Raw genomic sequence first — 26,077 nt, 5'->3', positions numbered from 1 at the left:
TTTTACTCTAGTGTTCCAAACAAGAGTGTTTGATAGATATTGTTGTTAACATATAAATCATAATGATGAAGAGAATTAGAGTTTTTGTTTTCATTATATTATTGAAAGGCATTTTATTTGCACTTGTAATTTAGAAAATGTAAAAGACAACAAAACAGAAACTCATATATTAAACCTGATGGCAAAGTTAGTACTTAAGACTTGTTTCACTTTTTTCCTATTGTTAGCTGAACAAAAATGTCAAAATATTTGACATCTTTGGTTTTGTGAGAGATTGAAAACAATCAAACGTTGTTACGCATTTTCGTCTAAGCGTCGCCACTAGTTGGACTGTATAAAAGAAATGGTTTCGGATTAAAACATCACAAACAACAGCGTATACATGAAGATGAATATTTATGATATGACCATTCTCATAAGCTAAATCATCTGATGAAAACATTCAAATACTTAATTAACATAGAAACAAGCCAAGGATATATACCAACCAACTAACTAACTATTTAGTTCGCTTTGCATGTGGGAAGAACAGCTCCTGTTCTCTCCTTGCCCGTTGTTCCATTTTCGCTTTATATCCCTAGCTATTTGTTATTATTCCACATGTATCATTAAACTAAATCAATCAAGTGTAAGAAAATGAAAAAAAAAATGAATTAGAAAAGAGAAAGCAGCAGCTAGCTACCTCATGGAATAGTCGGGCATCGTCACTCTTGAATCTAGCAACCTCGGTATTCCACATAAACTCTTGATAAGAGATGTCCCTTAGATCCATTGATGCAAGAGCAAGCTCAGCCTATTTAACATACATGCATACATCCTTTTAGTATTATTATTATTATATAAAATAATAAATACATGATCAAGCAGTAGCTAACCTCCCCGGACGGAAAGATTCTAGCATACTCGCTATCCATATACTCACGAAAAGTGGTCTTGCATGGATCCATTGGTGAAGGTTCAGGTGCTAGTAAGGTGCTTTATTATTATCCTATATAAAAAGGCATACATACAAACATGCATACTTTTAGTATAATAAAATTGAAAAATTTTAAAAGTCGGTTACTATTCTATGAGATATTCCTTAATAAATACTTGTAATATAATTATTATTATTATTATACAAAACAATAAATTTATGATCAAGCAGTAGCTAACCTCCCCAGGCGGTAAGATTCTAGCATACTCGCTATCCATAAACTCACGATATGCGGTCTTGCTTGGATCCATTGGTGCTGGTGCTACTCGATTTTATTGTTATCTTCAGCCATTTACTAGCTGAAATTTTACAAACAGATAGATTAATTCCCACATCTATAAATTAGTAACTCATAAGACTAAGGGGGTGTTTGTTTACCTCTTATTGGTACCATTCAGAGGCAAATATCTGAATCGCTCAGATATATGAGTGTTTGGCACCTTCAATTGTTACATCTGATTGGAAACTTAGAAGCTCTGAATCGCTCAGATACCATATGAGTCTGAATGAGATATATGACCAAAAAAACCCATGCTGCTTCTCATCTTCTCATATGCATCCCTCCCAATCCTTAACCTAACATGCCTTTCTCATTTGTGATCCATCCCAACCCTCAACCAGGTAATTTTTTTCTCTAAATATTGATGAGCAGTTTGGTTTGTTCTTTGTTCTACCATCTGCTAAGGTGTTTGTGTGTTTATAGTATATATCATTGACTAATTTGATTGTTGGTATTGGTCATAATTGTTTGAGATTAGGGCTCAATTATAGAGATTGGGCTTCAATGGTGAAATAAACTATGAGTTCTGGATGATAAATGCATATATGCCTTATTGAAGTTACCTGTTCCATTTTTTTTTCAATAGAACTAACAGATCAGTTTTTTAGATTTATTTGTTTGTATTATGCCTAACTAAAATAAAATTAGGCTAACAGTTATCTAATTGAAACGATTGGGTTTAATTATCCAAACCGCTATTAGCGATTCAGGTTGGTTCGGTTTTAAACACTATTGATGTATATTGTTGTTTCTTTAGAAATTTAAGAACATAAAACTACTAGAGTAATTTTTCGTAGTAGACAAATTTCATATGCATTGCTTTTTAGGGGTGTTCGTAGTTCGGTTTGAAACGTGAAACCGCCCGAACCGGTTAATTACAAAACATAATATAAAATTCGTTGACTGCAAATTCGTTAACCGCTCCAAGCGGTTAATTCGCAATGTTTCTACCTTAGTTCAGCTATTGGCCAAAGGGTTGCCGTTTAAGCATTTTAGCTATTGTGTTAACTTCTTACTGAAACTTTTCTGTTATCATCTATGCGATTTGTCGTTTACGCATTTTAGCTATTGTGTTAACTTCTTACGTTATTAATGGTTTGGTTCCGGTTTTGTTTCACGGTTCGGGATTAATATGCTTTCGTGAAAGAATGCATAAACAATAAAATAAAATAAAAAAGTTGTTCAATATGCATAGAACATGTTCTAAATAACCAGATGTCACTGAGTGAAATAATACTTGGGAATAAAAACTTGATAAAGTTTTAACCACACATTAATATTAATTCTTCATTACCCTTAATAGAATAGTTAAATGTACAAATAACAATAAAAAATACAAAACAATATATTCATGAAAAAATGATGGTAAAACTGATGAAGCATGGAAACAAGATCAAATGTTAGATGAGACGGAAAAACAATTACACTTCAAATAAAAGCAAAACTAACTTACTATATGTGTTTCGTATACATTCTAGATAACTTTTTGAAGCTTGCATTCTTGATTGATTTTTAGAGAAATTTATAGTTATGATCCCCTAAGTTATTGGTTGTGGTAATTTGTTTTTTTTTCTTTAGAAATTGCCCGCAAGGAAATGACACAAAAAAAGAGTAGAATCTGTTGGACTACGACGAGAAGACTATCTTTTCTGATATACAAGGTGGAGAAAGTAATGGCAGTTCGTTCACGACCTAGAATGGGGTTCACAAGACATTGAGTATATGACTACTTTGTGTGACGAGATAGCTACTCAACTAATTTCAAATTGATAAAATTAATTTTGTATGCGAAGTATTAACTTCTATTTGGATTTTAATATGTTTCAATGGATTTTGAAGTAATAATGTGTAGTTTGGATTTTCTTTGATGATTTGTATTTCCATTTTTATGCTTATTTATCGTTCGGAGTTCTAAACAAACAGATACATTTTATTCAGCATAAAATAGTTCAAAGGGTAACATAGTCATTTTGTATAGTTATTCAGATGTCTAACCAAACAGACTTTAACTTGTTCAGGTCTTACTGGTTCAGACTCTCTTAACCATTCAGATCTCTTTATGGTTCAGCACTTAATGGTTCAGCAATTGCCAAACAGCCCCTAAGTCAAATTATTTAACAAGTTTAATTTGTACATAAATAAATTAATGGCATCGTTTCAAAAGTTCAAAACTCTAACCTCTTCTTTCTGATGGCGGTCGATCGATGTTTAATGATGATCTGTTTTGAAGCACGGTTAGGGTTTTATAGGGCATTCATATTATATATATTTTCTCTCTTTATTTCTATCTATAAATAAATTTTAAATATTTCCATTATTTTGGGTCCCTAAAATATATGATTTTCTATGATTACTAAATAAATTAAATTTAGAAATAAATTCAAAGATATTTAGTTAAATTATATAAAAAAAATATAGATATAGATTCTAATATGAAGTGAGAAATTGTGATTTTTCGAGCCAGTTTGTTGAAATGGTTACGGTCCTTTTCGACTTAATTTGTTTTTGCTCAATGTGTTGCTTAGACCGTTTATTGTTTAGAGCATGTGTTATACCACTTGACGGTGTTGCGTGAAGGTGACATGGATGTGTGAACCACACCGAACATCGCGCTACTCATGCGACTTTGAGGCAATTCATATTTTTACCGGGCTACTCTCGTGTTACCAAGTATATACTCACCATACCCATCGCACACCAAAGATACATTAATTAGTGGTTTTACAATCGAATGAATGTTTAAAATACGGTTATCTAAAACTAAAAGGAGGTTCTTATGTGGTCTTGGCTCCACTTTTCAAACTTTTTCTACTGCTTGCAAGGAGAATTATATTCATAAAGATAGGGTTTGATTATAATGTGAATGCTCTAATTGTGAAATTTATTTTAAAAAAAAGTGATTTTCCGGGTCAGTTGAAATTGTTAGATTCCTTTCCGGTGAATTCGTTCAACGTGTTGTTTAGACCATTTTTATTACTTTTTTTGTTAGAAACATGTCATTGAAAGAAATTTGGTCTGATATGACGAACCCTATAGCGACGACAATTGCAGGTTTCACCCGTTGAATCTTTGAAAATTTTATGATTTTGCCCCTTCCACTTTCTACGACCATACACTATGCCCGACCATAATATCCATTATTATACTTTGTGAATATGAATAAATTCCAAACATCGTTATTTATACACTCGTTATTTATACACTGAAAACAGGATGTTATGAGAAAAGAATCATATGAATTTTGAATCTTAGTGAGGATTTTATAACCATCTTGTTAAATAAATAGCCTTTTTAATTTCCACATTCCTCAAGTAAGCATCTAAAAGTGAATTCTAAGATACCCCATTACCATAGTGCACGTTTATTTCCAAGCAGAATGTTGATTCTTATTCACCTTAACAAAACTGAAACACATTCTATAGTCAACAAAAGTGTTGTTTAATTGTATATTATGTGAAAGCTAGATGTAAGAGGTGGGCAAGCCAGGTATTTTCAGGAACTGAAACCGGTTCTAGGTTTAGTCAACAAAAGTCAAGAACCGGGTCGGGTAGGAACAGGATTTGGGTATGATCGGGTTTTGATTGGTTTCACCCGGTATTTATCAGGTTTTGACCGGGTAGAAGTGGAACGATCCAGGTCAGTTCCCGGTCCAGGTACAATTTCTTAGGATAACCTTAACCAAGTTCGTACCCCAGGTTCGGTAGAACCGGTTTCCTTGCCCACCTCTAGGCTCTTGCTGGATGTGGGCTAGGAGCTTATGGAGTGTTTGGGCTTGTAGCATTTCTCAAGTAGTTGCATGGGCCTCTTAAAGCTTGTTCCAAAACGTGTTGTTTCGGATACGCAAACCAGCTCACGCCAGACCGTCCCATATCCATCACATGAGAAGTAAATCGGTCTCACTCAGCGACAAGGTGATTGGCGCTTAAGATCGGTTTCAAACCCACGACCTCTAAGTTATTGTTCCAAGTTTTACGCCCTCTTAACCAACTGAGCTACATGAGATTTGTTTGGGCCTCTCAAAGTTTGGCACATGAGATTTGATTATAGTTGCTCGTTTCACGCATTTCGGTTTGAAATGGGGCCCGTTTCACCAAACTGACATAATCGGTTTCAGTTTTGGTTAAAGAACCGGCCCCGTAACTAACAATTCATATGTTCACCTCTACCTAGATGCTAAATCAAAGCACATCAACAAACAAATAATACAAATATATTCAAGGTGTTAATAATTATTTCCATAATCTTCAACAAAATGAACAAATATAGAACAAAAAAGTTTTGGCTGAGTTTTTACTCTAGTGTTCAAAGAAGAGTTTGATTAATTAACTGTTATATTTGATAATGTTGTTAACAAATAAGCTAAATCTTCTATGGGTAAATCGGATTAAAACACGATACTGATTCAAATATTGAAGATGAAACAACTCAAGGATTCATTATAGTATTATACCAAGTAGTTTGCTTTGCACGGGTGAAGAACAGCTCTAAATGAATTCATGTAATATTTTTATGTAATGGCTACGGACAAGTGAATAGTTTGCTATTATGTAGCAATTTGTAAGGAATTGACGATCATTATTTTTTGTTTATGTAATTCGTTTTCTACTCTGGGTATTTGCTAAGAGAATGAGGTGATTATCCCTTTATGGATCATAGATGACTTGGTTTTATATCGATGCAAACATCTGCATTCAACTGACAACTTTAACATTTGGTAAAATTTTCAAATCAAGAAAAGTTGCACATAATTGAACAAAAATCAAGAATTCTATTTCTTTAGTCTAATGTTATTGAAGATGCAAATTGGCATAGCTTAAGATTCAATTTTCATAAATAAACATGGGCGTCAAAGTTGAGATATGACACTAATAGTGCAACCTTAAATATATATATTATGGCTTAAATTATAAAAATAGGTTATGAAACAAATTATTTTAGTTGTAAGAGGGCATTTTGGGTATTTAGGTATTTACTATAACTATTGTTGGTAATAAATAAGTGGAAATAAGTTTATATTTCTTATGAAAATTAGTATTTATATCGAAAAAGAAGGCAAACGAGCAAAGTGCGTCGCTACCATTTTTTGAATTGTATTCTTAAATTTTGATCCAATTTTTTTGCATTAAACAATTCAAGAGCTTATTTGCATTTAAAACTATTTTGGTATCCATAAACCAGATTTTAGTGTTATAAAAGTGTTTTTTCAACATGTATATTATACGGGCATATAGCCTAGTTAGTTTATATATCCGTTACTTGTTAGGGCCTACGGGCCCTTATTTTTCTCGACCGAGTTACATAAATTCTTAGAGACGATCCTAGCCTGGTTGTGACATCCATCAACATGTTTGCGATGACTATGTTTGTCTAGCGACCAAAATTCATAAAAGAAGATTTTCAAAAAATAAAGATGTAATCTTTAAACGTCAATGATTTGTTTGCATGTAAGTTAAGAATCCACATTAGACTAAGTTCTTGAATTTTGTATTTAAGTGATCGGAAAAGAAAAGAAGAGAAAATTTTTTTTTTTTCATTCTTGAGTTTTTTCATTAAAAGAAAAGAAAGATAATGGAAAGAAAACTTAGGCATTTTTTTCTTTAAAATTTTCCTGCCAAATATGGCTTGATTGTGAAGAAAAGTTTATAGCTCATTACAATATTACCAATTTATCTTATCTCAATTCTTTTTTTCATGTTACTATGAGGACATAATTGTAAAGTTACAATTTTTTTCCCTATCATTTCCTTCCGATCTAACTCAAGAATTTAATTAACATTTTATTTTCTTTTCTTTATTTCACTCGAAATTCCTTTTAAGTATATAATTTCTTTTCCTTTCTTCCCCTTTCTAATTTTATCATTTCTTTTTCTTGTATTTTAAACCCGAGAACGCAGTGTATAATGATGCAATATTGTTAAGTGTGTTACAAAAAAACCGTATCAATGATGTATGTATGGTAATAAGAATTCTTTTATTAGTCCAAACAATTCGTTGGTTGTTGAAACTTGAAAGTCAAGTTGATAAAAGACATAATTAGTTCAAGGGAGGCTAGTAGGCTACTTGTGTATGGACAAACACATATCAGGATGTAGTAGCATCACTGACTTTTTATCTAGAGCTGCCATACAGTGATTTGCAAGGTAACTAAGCTAATCAACTACTCTACATCTAAACTGAACTTGATGGGAGAATTGGTGAGGGTGTTGCACACAGTGTCTTCAAGTAACAATTCAGGCATCGGTTCATTCGATAAGTACAAGTGGCTTGGAATCGATAGCATACCAAGACTCCAATTTTCCAGCACAGATTAAAAGAGCATACCCTCTCAAAATCCAATCTTGCACCCGTTCTTTAGACTAATTATTCATAACCCAACTCAACCCAACTTTTTAATAAAAAACTATTTTTATACTCTCTTTCTCCTATACAACCCAACCTAATCCAACTTTTCACTTTTATTCACAACTCAACCCAAACCAATTATTTTAATACATATATGTTATTTAGATTTTAATTTATTCTATAAATTTATTAAAACTAATAAAAATATTTATTAAAACTAATTCAAAATTTCATTTTCATTCACAACCTAACTCAAACCTACTTTTTAACTACATAAATATAGTTTATAATTTTCAAAATATATTTAAAAAAATAAACTTTTAACATAATAAGTTTACGAACTAATAATATTGTGACGCAATCATACTTAAAAAATATGTTTTTTTATCCAAACTCCGTTTTTATTAAAACTTATATCGAAGCATTCACAAAAAAAAATAAACAAGATTGCGTTTTCTTTATCTTTTAAAAAAGTTAAATATTAATAGTTATTTAAGAAAAACTAGTTTGTATGTGAAATTAATTGTTAAATGAAAAAAAATATAACATATGAACCAATTAATTAGTGACATGTGGCACATAATAGGTTGCAACCCAAGGTTGCCAAAGCAACCTAAGTTAAGGAATACAACTTAGTTTTTATTTTCTTTTAATTGATTTGGCCCACCAAATAGTACAATGACCTCATAGGAGGTTGCTAATAAACTTGGTCTTAGAAACCCACTGCCATCATATGACCTCGGTAAACGCGCCCACTACCGAACATACTTCCCAAGCAGCCCCGCCACGAGTGCCGTTGGTCCTTGTCTTACACATGGTTCATAGTCTAACTCGAACGCTGCTTTCTCACGTAAATCAATGGTGTTAACCAACCTAAGAAAGTGGCTTGAATACATGGTTGGTTTGACAAGTTCAACTCTCACCGCGCAAAATGTGTAATCAGTATTCTTGAGAAACGTCTTCAACAATTATTCAGGGATGGTTTTTGAATTCTTAACCTCATATATCAAGCACCTATCACTTACCAACAGTTTCATGAAGAACCATTTTCCAGACACCGTGCCACCAGAGAGGCGTATATTATCTGCTTATCATTTATGAGTGGGTTGGTGTTGTCCCATTCACCCTCATTAAGAGCATTCAGCTTAACCTACACTACACAGAATCATCCTCATAAGTTGGTTCTTGCCACAAACCCTAAATGCAGCATCATCCAACTCTACGAAAGCATGTTCTCGAAGATCTATGGTTTTCTTAAGTTCAATGGAGTATTCCAAAAGCAACTTAGCTTTGTTGGAATCCGGCAAAGGTGTAGTTATCAATTTGACAAGACGTAGTACGGTATTAGTCTTCATCCACGTCTTCTTGCTTTGACATGCCTTCAACAATTTTTTTTTATTGGCAACGGAAGCATGTTCAGTTTTAAAACTTTAAAATCTAAACCCATGAAAGGATCCATATGTATGTTTCTTGAAATAAAGCAGCCATATAAAAATTTTGAATGACCTTAAAAGAAGGTAGAAGGATGAAAACTTCTAACTTGAATGTTCTTCAACTAGTAACACACCAAGCAATTTGGATTCCAAGATGCTAGTCTTAACCCACAAATGTCAAGAATAAAACTCACAAGAATCACCCTTGATTCTCGTTTCTTTCTTTTCTCTAAATTTTCGGACTTCTTGAGAGTTTTGAAACTAAAATCTTTCATTAAATCCTTAGCCCACATGTGTGGTCTATTTATTCAAGATGTCAAGATTAAGTGTTTCAAGAATTACAAGAAGTGAGCATGTAGAAAGTCAAATGTATAGAAAGTTATTTCCCTACTTTCCACAATTAAAACCTATGGTCAATATTCCAAGTGAAGTCCCATTCATATTGCTTCCGTAAAGCTTCACATGTGTGAGTAAGAAGTTTTAAATAAACTTACACCAAAAGGGTAGACATTCACATAAAAAGTAACCAATACTTTTTTCCTTTTATTCTTGAAATCCGATTTCAAAACATGAAATATGACCAAATGAGTTAATTGTCTTTATGATATATTGATTTAATATAATTGATGCATTAAAATCGATTATTTTTAAATAAATACAATAAATTAGTTTTAATATAAATTCACTAATTTAATGTAAGAATTCTTTAAATCAAATATATCACAAAATACAATCCTTAAATAATGGAGTATTATCATTTTACTCAATGATAATTATCTTGACATAATATTAGGGTTATACACAATAAACCAAGTTTGAGTGTACACATGGAATATTTGCTTAGTGTGTGACCTATCGGGATCGTATATCATTGGCCACCACTTTATACGTTGTGTCTTGGGCATCTCATTTCAACAGGTAGGACCGGTTTCTTTTCCCACCTCTAGGTTGTAGCTGGATGTGGGCTTGGAGCTCAAAAGTGTTCGTGGATTTGGAGCTTAATGGAGTGTTTGGGCTTGTAGCATTTCTCAAGTAGTTGCATGGGCCTCTTAAAGCTTATTTTAAAACGTGTTGTTACGGACACACAAACCAGCTCAAGCCAGACCATCCCATACCCGCCACGTGAGAGGTAAATCAGCCTCACTCAGCGGCAAGGTGATTGGCACTTAGGATCAGTTTAAAACCCGCAACCTCTATTGTTCCAAGTCTTACGCTCTCTTAACAAACTGAGCTACATGAGATTTGTCTGGGCCTCTCAAAGTTTAACACATGAGATTAGATTATAGTTTAGCAAGCCGCAAGTTGTGATGATCACCGTGGCACAACTCTCCGCCACCACGCATGCGCTCGCCGTGGTTCAATACAATGCTAACATTCATGCGCACCACGACAAGTGAACCTCGCCACCGGGTAATGTCATTGCGCCACCACGCGTACACGCCACCGCGGATAACCATCTGGCCGCCATGGTGCATGCCACCATGCATGAGTACCACCGCTATGAAGCAGCAGCGCGCCATCACGCATGCGCGCTGGCGCCGAGCACCGCACCACCGCAATCCAACACCTCGCCACCGTGCATGCGCATCGCTAAACAACACACCGCCATCATACTTGCGGATCACATACACACTAGCATACCAACAGCGCCACTGTAACGCAACAGCGCCACTATAGCAGGGTGCATTACGCCTTCATACATCACGCGCGCAGCCGCGCGTCAACACTTCGCCGCCATGATGCGTGCAGCCACAGATCAACACCACCACCTGTGGAAGACTTCGCCACGATGCATGCATGCAGCCGCGGATCAACATTCCACCTATGAAAGATTCCAACGCCATGCATGCGCACGCAACCCTTCGCCGTGCATGCGCACCCAACTCTCCGCCATGCATGCGCGCTCAACTTTCAGCCGCTATGCATGCGCGCCCGCGGATCACCACTCCGCCGCCATGCATACGCGACCTTGGATCACCACTCCGCCGCCATGCATACGCGACCTTGGATCACCACTCCGCCTCCATGCATGCGCGCGCCTCAGATCAACACTCCGTTAGACGAACACCGATCACCGCAGATCATTATGAACGCCGCGGGTCACCTATGAACATTCGCAGGTCACTAATGCAAGTCAGTGGATCAAAACAACGTAAGTCGCCTCTGCAACCTCATGAAAGCTCCAGCATCTGCGGCCACGCGCCAAACATAAAGGTCGGGAGCCTAATAATATCCCACACGGCCACGCGCCAAACATAAAGGTCGGGAGCCTAATAATATCCCACACGGCCACGCGCCAAACATAAAGGTCGGGAGCCTAATAATATCCCACACGGCCACGCGCCAAACATAAAGGTCGGGAGCCTAATAATATTCCAAACGGCCACACGCCAAACATAAAGGTCGGGAGCCTAATAATATCCCAAACGGCCACGCGCCAACGTAGGTTGGGCACACCTCATAATTTGCCCGAGGATGGGAACCTTGTAATACATCCACTTTTAGTTGATATGTTTTTGCAGGTTCGGCTACGAGTCGCACAAGCACCTATGACATTATTATTATTACATGGCCGTTTGTGCCTCCATTATTATTTTGAAAACAAGTTGGGATAGTCATCCTGCGTAGAAGAGGCCCTTGTGGGCCAGTCATTATCATATTATAGCTCATAAGCCGCAACTCGCGCATGCTTCATTATTTTATAGCTCGTAAGTCGCCTCGCGCGCAAGCTTCATTATTTTTATAGCTCGTAAATCGCCTCGCGCGCAAGCTTCATTATTTTATAGCTCGTAAGTCGCCTCGCGCGCAAGCTTCATTATTTTTATAGCTCGTAAGCTGCCTCGCGCGCAAGTTGCATTACATTATTATCGAGATGCGCACTCTATCTTTTATCAGGCCCCGCGCCACTATTGTTATGATGCGTGCTATATCTTATTCATGCCAGTGCACCATTATTATCATAAGGATCACAACATGTCACCATCATGGAGAAAACCTCTCAAAACTCAAAGACAATAAAGACAAGGCCGAAGAAAAGGAAAAAACCGCCTCATATCCTAACACACCTTATGAAGTCCAATGCTCCACCTAAACGCTTGCACGCCTAGGAGCAACACTGGACTTGGGGGGCTTGTAGGGGTATGGTACTAAACCCAGCTTACGACCTTAATTTATTATGTTTGGCTTATTTTATTATATGGACTAATACAATATTATTGGGCTGAGGGGGTTTTGTGGAGGTAACCCTAACTGGGCTAGGCCCATTAGGGTACCATGATGGTGGCCATGAGGCCCCCTATATAAGGAGGTCTCCACCTTTTTATTAAGGGTTGTTGTCCTCAATAAGAGCCACCACCATAACCATTTTTGTGTCTGTAAACAAGAGATCCTCGAGATTTCTTAGCAGTCACCTCCACACCCCCATATTTCTTTGGCAGGTCTCGAACTACCGGAGAAGAAGATGAAGTCGTGGTTCGTTTATCTCGAAGACCGAGGAACATCGTCTTGGATCAGGTCAGATTCATTTCATGTTTCTTCAAATTCCATTTGTATTTGGCTATTTGGAGACTGAAGAAAATGCAAAAGTGGAAGAAGAATGTGAAAATTTGGTTGAAGAGCTCGAAACCGAACATGAAAATAAGCATGCTCAAGCATATGCAAAACTAGGACTAAGATCAGTGTCAAGAAACGAACCGGAAGAGTATTTTCAAATTCGAAAACGTGTGCGCGGTATGCAAGTGCTTTTTATACTGGTCTCACATTGTAGTCTTGATGCATTCAAAAAAGTGATAATTTTGTTTATTTACAGGCCTTTTAAATAGGCTCGGTGAATCCAATGTAGAAGGAATTACTGAGCAAATGTCCTCAATTTTGCAGGTAAGTTTTCTGGCTTTCTCCATGTAATTTTTGTTTATAACTTTTATAAACCAGTAGTCTCATTTTTCTTGAACTTTATATTGCATGAAGTCTATAAGCCGTAGTGACGGTGCTCAAATTATAAGTGAGGAAATTTTGGCATCATGCTCGGGAGGACCTCGTGGCAACGAACAGTTAAGCCCATCTATTATGCCATATAAATATTATTTCTTTAACCTTTTCATCGTTCTGTTTGACTAGATTACATTTGTACCCTTGCAGGTATGCTGCTGTTTTTGCAGCTTTAGTTTCTGGTTTGACTTGCTTGGTTGGGATTGACTTTGGCGCAAAGCTACTTGCTCACTTGCAAAGTGTTTTGAGGTTCGTTAAACGATTTCGTTGTTTGAAATAATAAGTAAATTTAGATTTTTATGTGTAAGGAATTTGATTTTAATAATTTTCCCGTATTTGTATTAGGACGAGTATCAGAAGGAAGACAATCTTTCCTTGCGGAATTTGACTCTTCTTCTCTCTTATTTATACATGTTTGGAGTTTGCTCAAGGTTATTATTATTCACTTTCGTCTGAAATTATGTATAAATATTTTGTTTTGTTTTGTTAATGGAACTCTGTTATAATACCATTTCAGCGATTTAATATATGATTTCATGATGATGCTGAGCTCGCGGTTGACCGAGGTTGATGTTTCCACTATCTTGACAGTTCTTAATTGTAAGATTCTCAATACTTCATTGTTTTATTTGTTTCTCGATGCTTTTTGTTTGTCGATTTACAAGTAAACGTCATTTGCGTTCAATAGGTTCTGGGATGAGACTGAGGGGTGACGATCCAGCCACCATGAAAAACTTTATTGTTAGCATCCAGAACAAGGTTACGGAACTGAAAGCTGCATCTGGAGATAGCCAGCAAAACACTATAAGTAAAAGAGTATGTAAATAATATATTGTTATTTTTTTTACTGCTTTTCTTGTAACTTTGTTTGCTTCATGGATGGCAGATGGAGTGCATGCTCGAAACCATATATGACATCAAGAACAATAAAAAGAAGGGTAACGAGGATACCTTACAACATACTCGCATCAAGAAGTGGCTTCAGAAGGTCATTTTAATACGTTATTTTCTTATACATTGTCATATATTCTAACATGTTAATTTTTCTCACAGTTGAAGGTAGAAAGTATTTTAGTCCGCGGATTGAAATGGAGCAAGCTTCTTGACCCCGAGAAAAACGGTCAATGGTGGTTATCGGGAGAGATGATGTCATTTACGACAAATGGTAATAATAATATTGTAAATGGCACGTAAAAGATGGATAAAGAAAGGTTAGAAACTCAAAAAATGCTTAAACTTGCTGCTGGACAAAGAATGAATACACCTGCAAGACGGGCGAATTTTTGTATAATTATGAGCGCGGAGGATTATATCGATGCCTCTGAGAAACTGTTGAGCTTGGATTTGAAAGGGAAGCAGGTATCTATCAATAAAATAATGTCTTATTTATTGAGGTATATTGTTTTTATCAGTGTTTCATGATATTGCAGGATAGAGAAATCGTGCGTGTCATTGTGGATTGCTGTCTATATGAAAAAGTATATTCAGCAAATATTATACTGTTCTTGCTTCAAAACTATGAAGTCGTGACAAGAACCACAAGTTCACATTACAGGTATTTCATTCGGCAAATTGGTAGAAACTGGGTGGGCTGGGTTGACCTGAAAAACTCTTTGGCGTAAATGTATATAACTACGATGTATATTAATGATAAAACAATCTTTACAAAATGAAAAATAATAAATAATTTGATTGGTTGATAAGAGTTTTTAAAGTTGTTAAATTATTTTGGAGTTCTTAGATGAATCTCAATTCTATATAAATATTTTTTTTTCAGTACTGCATATGGGACCACTACATGCAACTAGAATCAATGCAGCTAATTATATCAATGCACCTGGCGAAATTTGTAGCAGAAATGGTGTCCGGTTTTACACTTTCACTTGCCGTTCTTAAAAAAGCAGATCTACACGACACCACAAAACTCACTTCCAGGAAAATAATGCATTTTAGGATGTTTTTCGAGGCCGTTTTTGAGTATGCAGATAGTTTGGTCTGGAATATATTCAAACGTATAGCTGGATCTCCACAATATGAAACCCTTAGAACTGGAATTAAGTTCTTCGTAGAAAGCTATGTTACAAGGTATCAAAAACAATTTGCACGAAAATACAAGATTGCCAAGAAGGCACTTAAGAGTGTTGAACAAGAAGAAGATCCATTTCTTTAAGAATGCTCCAGTTTCAGTTTATTTATTTATTTTTATTATTATTTTGTTTTGAATTGGGTGTAGGAAATTTTAAGCTAGAATTAAAATATTTTTTTGCACTTTTCTTTGAGATATAATATTGCTTTGACCCCTAACTTATAAGCAGCTAGTTTATTATTCACTGAACAATGAACAACATGCATAACATGGCTTATATTATTTTATTGGCTGTCTTATAACTTAAAAAGTTTTAAGTTAAAAGTGTATTATGATTTATTGTACATTCAAGAGAGAAAAACTTGATCTTTACCGAAGAAAAGTAACATGTGTGTGTTTGTTATTATTTAGAAAGTTGCATCATTAGCATATTGTATCATCTCGAACAACTTGGAGTGTACGTTGTACACTTGTACGTACACTTTGCAAACTAAGATTGAGTTTCTTGAATTCTTATTACCATACATACATCATTGATACGGTTTTATAACACAGTTAACAATATTGCATCATTACACGATTGGGATAGGCTAAATGTACCTCACTCCTCTATTTGTCATACTTTCTCCTTTGAACTTTCATTTCCTTTAAAAATTTTATTTGACATATTATTCTCATGTAACACTTTATTGCATTTTATTGTCTTCCTTGAAAATACTATAAATTAAAAACTATATTTTTTTATTTATTTTCCATGAACCTAAATAATACATATAACAGTGCAATTGTTTTAAAGTTGATATATGATGTGGAGACTAATAAGTAAAAAAAATGTCATAGAAAAATATATAGAAGCTAACATGTACATAAATAATGTTAAGAACTAATAGTGATTGATTTATTAAGTTCAGGGGGTCTAAAAAATTGTGATTTTTAGGTTAGTTATGTTAAAATTGTTGTCCTTTTTTATCCAATTTGTTTTGCTCAATGTCCTGTTGATTTTTTTTTTAAATTTGTTGCTTAAATTAAGTATGTGTTATACACGTGGCAGTGATGCGTGAAGGTAACATATATGGATGGGGAGTTTTTTTTTACACAAGAGTATTATGGAGAAAATATTTGTCGTTTATAAAAAAAACTGAACTGACAATCAAATTACTAATTTGGTTAGGTTTTAATGTTTTTTCTTCAATGCGACTTCTTTTTATCATTTTCAAAGAGAATAATAAACATTATTGACACTACTAAAAAATTAGAAAAGAACGTCAAGTTTACTCGGTAGAAGAAACATTTCATCTCTCTCCAAAAGAGATGTGTTTATTGTTTGGGCCATGGAGGTACATAAGACAAGAAGTCATAGTGATTTTACATAGTTTTATACTCTTTGAGTAAGCTATTATCTCATAGTTAAAAGGTAAAACTCAGCCAAATATTTTGGGCAGTTTATAAGGCTACATGACTTCACATGAAGAACGGACGTGTTTAGGCTAAATGGATTCATGTCATAAACAAGTTAACACGATAATGACATGATTTAAAACGTATATAAACAAGTTCATCCCGGTTAACAAATTCATGACGCGTTTTACTTATTGTGTTAATAGGTTGACATGGCACACTTATTACCTCTTTAATTAATATTTTATAAAGGAAAACTGGATTTTCAAAAATAATGTCATGCTAGCAAAATGACCACCTGTGCAACCGGTTACAAGTCTTTTCTTTTAAGAAATCACATGCATGTTCAATTTCAACAATCGAAGGGGGTTGAGAAATTTTTGTGAGCATTAACAGAAAGTATGTTGGTTATTTATTGTATTTGCTTAAGAATGATTTTATAAACTGAAAAATGGAAATAGAAACTAAAGTATAAGTTTTGAAAGCTTTCAGGTAAGTGTGGGTAAGGGTCTTTGGGTGAGGTTGGTGCTAGGATTGAGTTCACATGTTGGCAAAGTTTATTTGTGTTGACATGAACTTTGTTTTTGAAGATATTTGTTTTGGAAAAACAAGATAACATGATCAAAGAGGCAAGTTGGTAGTTGTCATATTTCTGACAAAACGGTTGTTAATTGTTGTGCAACATATCTTAAGGGAGGGTGATATTTATAATTTTGACTAATAAATCCTAGTTTTTGAAAAATCAAATCTTTTATCATATTTTAATATTTTATAGAGCAAAGTGTTGGTAAGCTTTGTTTATCTACAAACCCATTACAAAAGCTAATGAAAATTCGTGTTTCGAGTGAGTTTAGATGTGAAGTGTCATGTCATCTTCGAGCTATATGACAAGATATATAGTAGGATATAATAAAATAGTAGAAATTTCATCGTTTTAAAGTATCGTAATAACAGAAAAACATAGTAAATTTAATATAATTTTTCTTTGTGGGCGATGTGCAAAATGTAAATCTACTAAACCACACGCATAAATTTAAGATGTGATAAAAATAAAATAAAAAAGTAAGTTAATCGATAATTGAAATACTACCAAAAAAAAATTAAATTGTCGCCTTTACTCTTTAAAAAGTCATTTTAATTATTATTATTTTTTAAATTGTTTTAGGAATCATTTCAATAACTATGTTAAACATGTCATGTTATTTGTGTAGCTAAACTGCTTATACTTAATCATGTTAAACATGTCAGTTATATTGAATTACTAGTTAAATATAAATCATGTTAAACTTGCTATGTCATGTAAGCCGCTTACTACACATGTTCATGTTAACACTCACTAGTCATGTTGTACGTGACGTGTCGCATTGACCCATTTAATTTAGACGTGCACAAATCGGGTATTTTTTAAACCCGGAACTGGTTCCGGGTATGGTCAACAAAAGTCAAACCAGTTCTGGGTATTGTCGAGTATTTGACCGGTTCCTCCAGGTTTTTTTCGGGTTTCGGGTAGGGTCGGGTTTTGAACGGGTATTTCCGGGTCGGTTTTGGTTCCGGGAAGAAATCTTATACCTAATCCTACCCGCGGGTTGGGTACGAGTAGGAACCGGGTCGGGTACACTGGGTCGGGTTCGGACCCGACCTTTTTGTGCACCTCTAATTTAATTCAACATAACACATTTTAGCATCTCGGAAACCGAACACCCATGAACTACTTAAAATATCGGTTCACTAAAAGCTCGAACTAAAGAATAAACACAACCAAACTTAAAAGTACAAGGACTGGTATTCTAAACTTGCAAAATTGGCAGTGAAACGAGTAGAAGTAGAAACTGAAGCGAAAGCGAAAGCGACGGAGTTTACTTGAAAGACTGCATCTAAAGATGGACTACTTGACTTCCTTTATGCCTTCATGGAACTCTGTACGTGAGTGATTTTATTCAATTCATTTCTACTGTTATAATATGCTCCTATTGATGAAACTGTATGTGGGTTTTCAGTTTAATTTGATTAGCTTATGATTTAGGGCAATAGATTGGATTAGAATGAATGTATATATGTGATATATGTGATGATTTGTTTTAAGATTAATGGGTTATGTTTATTATATTAGGTTTGTTTGTTGCTGGGATTCTTTAGTTATTTGGGGATTGCTGGATCTGTTTTACCTGGAAAGCTTGTTCCGGGAGCGGTTTTAGCTGATGGGACTCGGCTTTGTTATCGGTGTAATGGTAAAGTTTCGAGCTTTGAATTATTAATCTTTAGGAGAATGTAGTTTTGTATGGATTTGATTTCTTAAGAAAATGACATAATAATATTATAATCCCTCAAGTAGGTTTTATAAAATATTTGCAGAGAAAATACCGATATCGAATTTGAACAAAACTAGGTACCGAATGTATTGGTTCGGTATCGGTACCCGCTTTGCTTTTTTATTTTCTAATCTCTATTGATTTTATGAATTTATTTCGTAATCAAGAAACAGTAATACCAAAATCAAAACATACAAAATGTCCTAAAAACAACCGTATCGATTTCTATAGAAAACAAGAAAAAAAGGTATGCATACCGATACCTAATACCCAAGAAAAACTCTACATTTTTCAACCGGTAACAAATACTGAAATACCGTAAAAATATCGGTACCGATACCAAAAATACTGAATTTGAGTAAAGTGGGGTGCTGGTGTTTGGAAAAAAAATCCCATTCCTATGCAGAACTGTTAGATTATCTGGTTTGATTAATATATAAACGAAAGTCAAATTCAGGTGTTTTAATGTATAGATAGAAACTTTATGTTTTCAGGATTGCTGTCACTATTTTTGCTGGTTGGTTTACTCATGATCGGAGCTTGGATGGATTTTGTATCACTCACTGTATGTACTACAACTTATTTTTGAAAGACTTTATGTTGACCTTTATTTATTATCTAAACGTGTGAATGTTGCAGGCAATATCTGACCGAGGGCTAGAGCTTTTGTCTACAACTTTTATCTTCAGTATTATTGTAAGTTCTAATTTTGAATCCGTTATAGTTTTTAACGTGTAATAGCTGAAATATTTATCTTCAGCGAATGTTGATGCCTAAGTTTTGTCTAGTTAATCAGTATGTGTTGGTCTTTAATAAATAATATGTTAAATTAACATGAGATTACTGTTACATGCTTACTTGATCCCCAGGTGTGATTTGTTTCTATTAACTGTTTGATAGATTGTTACTTGCTTGTTTAATCATTAAAACCAAACTTGTTTGCTTGTGTGATCAGCACTATAATTTATTGCTTCATAATCGTACAAAATTTGTTACACGTTACACTGACCACATACTCCTTGTGGTTCGACACCCTACTTACCCTAGCTTGCTTAGGTGATTAGGAACTTGATTTAATTGTTTTTGACTAGATAGCGACAGTCTAGCATCACGTACCAAGACTCGAGCATCTGCGCCACCACAAATGAACCATGAAAAATGACAGTAGCGTACAATACCTGATCGTGCGGTAACTGATCCGATGTAGCATCCCAAGTTTCGTCGGTATTTAAATGATTTGAGTTTAATTAAATTATAGAAGATAAATCTAATTATCTAAAGTATGAGGGGGATACGTGTAATTAGATGAAAATTTAAACATGAAACCCTACCCTCTTTCTATAAATGTATCCACTATCTCTTTCATAACCATTCTAGCCTCCAAACTCCTCCTTTACCAAAATTCCCGTTTTTGGGAAAACAACCCGCAAAGACACGATGATTCTTGGAGATCCAACCATCGGATCGGTCTTAAAGTTTTACAGAGTGTTCATGACATGTAATAGAAGATTCTTACCAATCAGATCCTTGATAAGAGGTCGGGAAGTCCAGTTTTTATCAAGCAAACCGTAACAGTGAAAAATGAAATTTTCCAGAACCTGTGCAGCTTCTCCGGCGACTGTAGCAGCGTTTTCGGAGACCGTCAGCTGATGGGTTTATCTATCGGGGCGATACGGTTCCATGGCCTCTTGAATCACTCAATTCCGATTTCGTTTGATATGGTTTTGGTCTATTCTGGTGATTTCGAACATAAACCTCAAAGGTACATTTTTGTTAAAAAAGTTTAATTTTCGTGTACGGATTTGCATGAAAATTGGTAGAATGATAGAGCAGGCCAATATTATTGATAAAGTAATGAACTTGCTAGTAAATGGGTTAGTTGGTTTGTTTCGAGTAAAACGAGTAGTGTCCGGTTCTTGAAAAAAGGACGGGTAACCAAAGTCGATTTTGCATGAAACTTGGTAGGATAGAAATCAGACCTTATTATGTGAGAAAAATGTAAAATTGAACATAAAAAAGTTATTTAGAATGAAACGTGTAATGCGGGTGACGTTTGGACCATGTTAAAGTGCGAAAACGAACTTGTTATGGCTCATAACTCGTTTTAATCATTAAAACAGGCATACCGGGATGTAAAGATGTGATTCGGAAGAAAAGATACAAAGAAACCATGTTTGAATCGGGTTCCGGAGAAACGAATCGAATCGAATTGAGACTCGATTCGATTAGAAATGTGATTCGATTAGAATCAGTGATTCGATTAGAGTGGTCATTCGATTAGAGTGGTCATTCGATTAGAACTGTCATTCGATAGAATGGTCATTCGATTAGAATTGTCATTCGATTAGAATTGTGATTCGATTAGATTATATAGTAAGAGGTAGTTAACTGATACTTATAATTATTACACAATTAGCCATACACAACTAAGGAAGGGTATTATTGTTAACTCGGAAAAAAACAGGATTCAGGTGAGTTTCTAGCCCATTTTCTCTGTTATGTTTTCGGGGCTGTGTGCATACTCCAATATGGTTAGTTAATACACCTACCTTAAGTGGTAAGTGTATGTTATATGATTGTTTAGTGAATGATAAATAAATGATATAAAAAATGTTAAAAGTATGTATGTATGTAATTATATGAATGATAGTATGAAGAAATATATGTATGATTGTATGATTGTATGGAAAGGAGGGACCATATAGGGACCATACCCTTATAATATATGTGAAGATAGGACAAGACCCTCATAATATATGTGATGTTAGGGACCAGACACTTACAATATCTGTGATGATAGGGACCAGACCCTTAAAATATATGTGATGATAGGGACCATACCCTAATAACATATTGTGATGTTATAAGGCGAAATGCTTTTTAAAACGTAGAGATAGTTATATATGTCTTAAATGAGTTAAAATCAGAAAGTATGAAAGTAAAGAAGTATGAAAGTATGTATGTATGTATACATGAAAGAAAGAAAACGGGTTTAGTATGTAATATGTATATTTGGATGCGTATATGTACGTATGTGAATGTAATGTATGTTGCATGATTAACTAGAACTCACTCATCGTAACTGACTTTTAGTATGCACACATGTAAATAGGATGGAGGAGCTGGCTTGAGGGAGGCACATGGCATGGACTGAGCTGACTGACATCTCGGGAAGAAAAGTTATGATGTTTTATGTTAAGACAACTTGAAAGTTTAAAATCAAGATGTGGAATGTTTTATAATGAATGGTTGATGTTTTTATATTCCGCGAAAAGTTTTAATTCACTCTGATATTTAGAATTGTTTTTATGAGTAAATCCAACGCCAACGTAGGGCACCGAGACTGGGGCCTTACATCCGAGTCCCAATCGCTCAACTTAAGAGTCGCCTCCAGTTTCTCCGGATCCACCTGTTTGCGAAGAAACCGAATTGTGAGCAACTGTGAATCATAACCGAGTAAATCTGGTTCTCTCAATTCGTATGCGGCCTTCGCGCCTAGATCCACCGTGTTCATCAGTTTAAGTGAGTACTTCGAAAACAGTTTCTCCTTGTTCGAATCAACTCCTACACATGCGAAGGTGTGGATAGGGTTATTGAGAAAGCTTTTGAGTGCGTCAGGGATCATTTCCGCCTTGTGAATTTGTCATGAAAACTGTTAAATGGTAGGTCACACTGATACTTTATGTGGCTGGTTGCAAATCTAAAGACCGAAGTGCGTCTCTAAAGCCTCACGTCACTGGAAACATAATTGATGACATGTATTTTTCTGTTATATTATTATTTATTTGTAGCAGATTAAGGTGCTTAGTCAACTAATTATTAAATAACAAACAGGTGGTTTGGGATACAACTAAATCCTAACTTCTTGGGTGTTGACCTCAAGTATGTAATATTTCTCTTAGTTTGACTTAGTTCATGATTGACTTATAATAATATTGCTGTAGTTTAACATATTATAATCACACTGTTAAATAATAATTATTATTCTTGTGACACTTTTATATAGATTTTTCTTTGTGAGAGCTGGAATGATGGGATGGCTTCTCATTAATCTTTCGGTGCTTGCAAAATCTATCCAAGATGCTAACTTGAGCCAATCTATGATCCTCTACCAACTATTTTGTGTGGTAATTAGGTGTTATTATTATTAATATTGTTATATTGATAGCTTTTTAAATTAATAAAACTCTTTTTTGTTTGACTTGTTAGATCTACATTATGGATTACTTCTTTTATGAGGAATACATGACATCCACGTAAGTTAATTTCTTGTGAAGATGGAATAAAAACATATTTTTATTCGATCAGCAAAATTTATCTAGTTGCAGAAATTGGATTCTAGATAGGAAACATGATGAAATAGCCCTGCTTGCGGTGCGCACATATGATGTATATATGTGTAAACCCTCGGGTGGGCAAAAGTGAAATTGCACTAATTTTGACGTTATTTTACTAATCTCGTGAAAATAACGTTAAAAGTGACGGACGGTTAATCAGGCATCATGTAGTGGCTTTGATAGCCGAAAGACAAGGGTACATGCACCGATCAGCCGGTCCCGATGATTGAGTGCTATGTGCCTTATGTCCAAGGCTTGATGCAAAACTACTATCGAGCCGGGGGTCTCACCGGAAGCAGCCTCTCTATCCTTATGGGGTAGAGGTAAGGCTGTTTACATCTTACCCTCCTCAGACCCTACCATAGCTTTGCTATTGGTGGGATATACTGAGTACGATGATGATAGGAAACATGATGAAAGTTGAATATGTGATTAAAATTTGTAAAAATGTTTTAACTGTTCAAATTATAGTGATTTTCTTAAAAAATGCATGCTTGACAATCGTGTTCTGTCATGAGTTCTAGATTTATTATTATTTTAATCGTTAAATTACATATACTTTTAGATGGGATATAATAGCTGAGAGACTAGGCTTCATGCTAGTATTTGGAGATTTAGTGTGGATTCCCTTCACATTTAGCATACAGGTAATATGTTGCATAACTTTGTTTAAAAGATTTTTAAGTATAACTGTATAATTTTATATTGTGATTAGGGTTGGTGGCTTTTGAGTAACAAAATGGAGTTACCAACAGCTGCAGTCGTTGCAAATTGCATTGTATTTGTGATCGGGTAATCTATTACAAAATTAAAGACTTTGACTATTTTTTATTTGTATGCTTATAATTGCTTTGTTGGATTTTAATCTTTACAGGTATCTGGTATTTAGAGGCGCAAACAAGCAAAAACATGATTTTAAGAAGAACCCCAAAGCACTTATATGGGGTCAACCTCCAAAGGTTATTGGAGGAAAATTACTGGTTTCTGGTTATTGGTACTGTTATTAATTCTAAACAGTTTCAACTTAATTTTTTTTTTAGTTTTCATTTTCTTTAAGGGCTTATTACATTAAAACATAAGCAAATATGGCCCAACATTTTTTTGGGGTAAATCAACTATAAATAAACAGTTAAAGGTAACAAGTTTTCAGTTTTTTACTTTTTTTACTTTGTGGGTGACTGGTGAATTAATAACTTTGAAATGTAACTAGTCTTGTAAAGAATTGAACAAACACGAACAAAGCATTTCATGTTCGTTCGTTTAACTTTAGCTGAACAGACGATTAAACATGAACAATTAAATGAACGAGGTTTTCTTGTTCGTGTTCATTCGCTAACAGTTTAAATGAACGGTTATTGAACATAGATGAATGAACATAACTGAGCTAAAACCAGTTCAAAGTAATGTGTTGGGTCTAAAAAGGTATTAAAACTGTATTAAGCTGTAACGGGCCAAAAAAATTTAAATGATTATATAAACTAACGTTTACGAACATAAATTAATGAACGAGACGTATGATAATGCTCGTTTGTTTAAGTAAATAAACAAAATGGTTTGTTCATGCCTGTTCGTTTATTAAATAAACGAACTTTCCGCCTAATGGTTCTGGAATTCTTCACTGAACGCTCAGTTCTTTTATAGTTGTACGCACAACAAATAATTTTATCACTTAGCAGATTCTAAACGGAAAGTTTGTTATTTTAAACTAGAAAGTAGTTAAAAGTTGATTGCCCACATATAAATTTGTCAAAATTTGTTTCTTTTATGTCATTTGGCCTTCTTGTCAAAATTCTTGATGTGGCGGGCCCTGATGATCTTTGTTTGTCATATATGAAGGGGAATAGCAAGACACTGCAACTACCTTGGAGATCTGTTACTGGCACTGTCCTTCAGTTTACCATGCGGGATCAGGTAAAAACCTGCATTTGTTTCAAGTTTAAGGCAACTAGTCAAAGTGTCAAACAATTTGGTCAAAATGGTTATGTTTCGATTTTGAAATTGCTATCATTTCCCGAAGTTTGATCAAAATGTGTGATTTTACCTAAATTATTCAGCTGAATTATGTAAATGAATTGATTGTTGTGCTCATTTATCAAAAGAATCTTAGTTATGATACATTTCAAAGTGGTCATGTACTCATGTTTGACTTTTAAAGTCAATTACTAACAAATCTATATGTATGGACCTTACAATTGCAGCTCACCGGTACCATATTTTTATCCAATATATCTTCTGATTCTGCTGATTTGGCGAGAGAGAAGAGACGAAGCTTGATGTGCAGAGAAATACAAAGACGTGTGGGCCAAGTATCGCCAGGCTGTCCCATGGAGGATTCTTCCATATGTTTATTAAAACCAATATTTTTTCTAGTTTTTATTTTTTGTTTTGATGTTTATGAATTAAATTTGGCAGCCATTTTTATCTAATTAAAGCTAGCAGTGTTGTTGCAGAAAAATAACGTTAAGTTCGTAAGTGTTTGATGCAACAAAATTGCAGGTTTTATTTCTTGTATGCTGTTTGTTTGTTTCGTTTAAGCGGCCAATGGACTTTCTATTTATTATTTCTAATTGACTCTAGAATTGTATTCTTTCATTAAAGCAGATTTAGAATTATGTTCGACTATTTGTTCATATTTGTTCGTTTATGAAATAATGTACGACTTATGATTGATTTACTAATATTCTATTTATACTCGCTGGGAAGTCCACACTAGTTTTATTCAAGCGAGCCACGGGCCTGAGCTTTGAGACACGAGTTTTTTGAACAACTCTAGTCTATGCGTTCATGTGACTATTAATAATATATGAGTTAACGTGCATTGATACAATTATGATGCATCCTCACTATTTTATGCCGTATATCACACCTGATAATTATGCATATTTTTTTAAAAATTTTGTAATATTTTATTGTTTCCCGACTCTTTATC

At 34.6% G+C, this 26,077-nt stretch overlaps 1 protein-coding gene, 1 long non-coding RNA gene and 1 pseudogene across 4 annotated transcripts; 2 read left to right on the top strand and 1 right to left on the bottom strand.

Moving 5' to 3' along the window:
- Nucleotides 1-481: 481 nt before the first annotated feature.
- Nucleotides 482-973, bottom strand: LOC143618886 (uncharacterized). Its single transcript, XR_013151097.1, has 3 exons — nt 876-973; nt 683-793; nt 482-577 (listed from the first exon to the last, which is right to left on the bottom strand). It is a non-coding gene; the product is annotated as an uncharacterized LOC143618886 (long non-coding RNA).
- Nucleotides 974-12,991: 12,018 nt separating this feature from the next.
- Nucleotides 12,992-15,188, top strand: LOC143618820 (uncharacterized; annotated as a pseudogene). Its single transcript, XR_013151077.1, has 9 exons — nt 12,992-13,080; nt 13,169-13,267; nt 13,364-13,449; nt 13,536-13,618; nt 13,707-13,834; nt 13,905-14,006; nt 14,072-14,377; nt 14,449-14,573; nt 14,796-15,188. The product of XR_013151077.1 is annotated as an uncharacterized LOC143618820 (transcript).
- Nucleotides 15,189-18,287: 3,099 nt separating this feature from the next.
- Nucleotides 18,288-25,660, top strand: LOC143618885 (delta(14)-sterol reductase-like). 2 transcript variants are annotated; one of them, XM_077090942.1, is made up of 13 exons: nt 18,288-18,421; nt 18,613-18,730; nt 19,306-19,376; nt 19,451-19,507; nt 22,478-22,569; nt 22,646-22,693; nt 22,818-22,938; nt 23,021-23,067; nt 23,714-23,795; nt 23,864-23,940; nt 24,023-24,142; nt 24,985-25,059; nt 25,347-25,660. In XM_077090942.1, exons 1-13 carry the CDS (start codon nt 18,383-18,385, stop codon nt 25,420-25,422), a joined length of 1,023 nt encoding a protein of 340 aa, XP_076947057.1. In that variant the 5' UTR covers nt 18,288-18,382; the 3' UTR covers nt 25,423-25,660. The 2 variants fall into 2 exon arrangements, with proteins under 2 accessions (XP_076947057.1, XP_076947058.1); XM_077090943.1 differs by having other exon boundaries at nt 18,288-18,425; nt 25,347-25,619.
- Nucleotides 25,661-26,077: the final 417 nt, after the last annotated feature.

Source organism: Bidens hawaiensis, unplaced genomic scaffold (assembly GCF_021521415.1).
Source record: "Bidens hawaiensis isolate Kalapana, Puna unplaced genomic scaffold, B.hawaiensis_p1.1 tig00002343_1, whole genome shotgun sequence".
NCBI lineage: Eukaryota > Viridiplantae > Streptophyta > Magnoliopsida > Asterales > Asteraceae > Bidens > Bidens hawaiensis.
The sequence above is the reverse complement of the archived record's forward strand: the minus strand, read 5'-3'. Positions and strand labels throughout refer to the sequence as shown.

What these genes read in the sequence shown, in the direction of transcription:
- LOC143618885 (XM_077090942.1), top strand. Translation starts at nt 18,383, where the DNA reads ATGGACTACTTGACTTCCTTTATGCCTTCATGGAACTCT. An exon ending in TTATGCCTTCATGGAACTCT is followed by an intron (nt 18,422 to 18,612) that starts GTACGTGAGTGA and finishes TTATTATATTAG; the next exon opens with GTTTGTTTGTTGCTGGGATT. An exon ending in AGTTTACCATGCGGGATCAG is followed by an intron (nt 25,060 to 25,346) that starts GTAAAAACCTGC and finishes TTACAATTGCAG; the next exon opens with CTCACCGGTACCATATTTTT.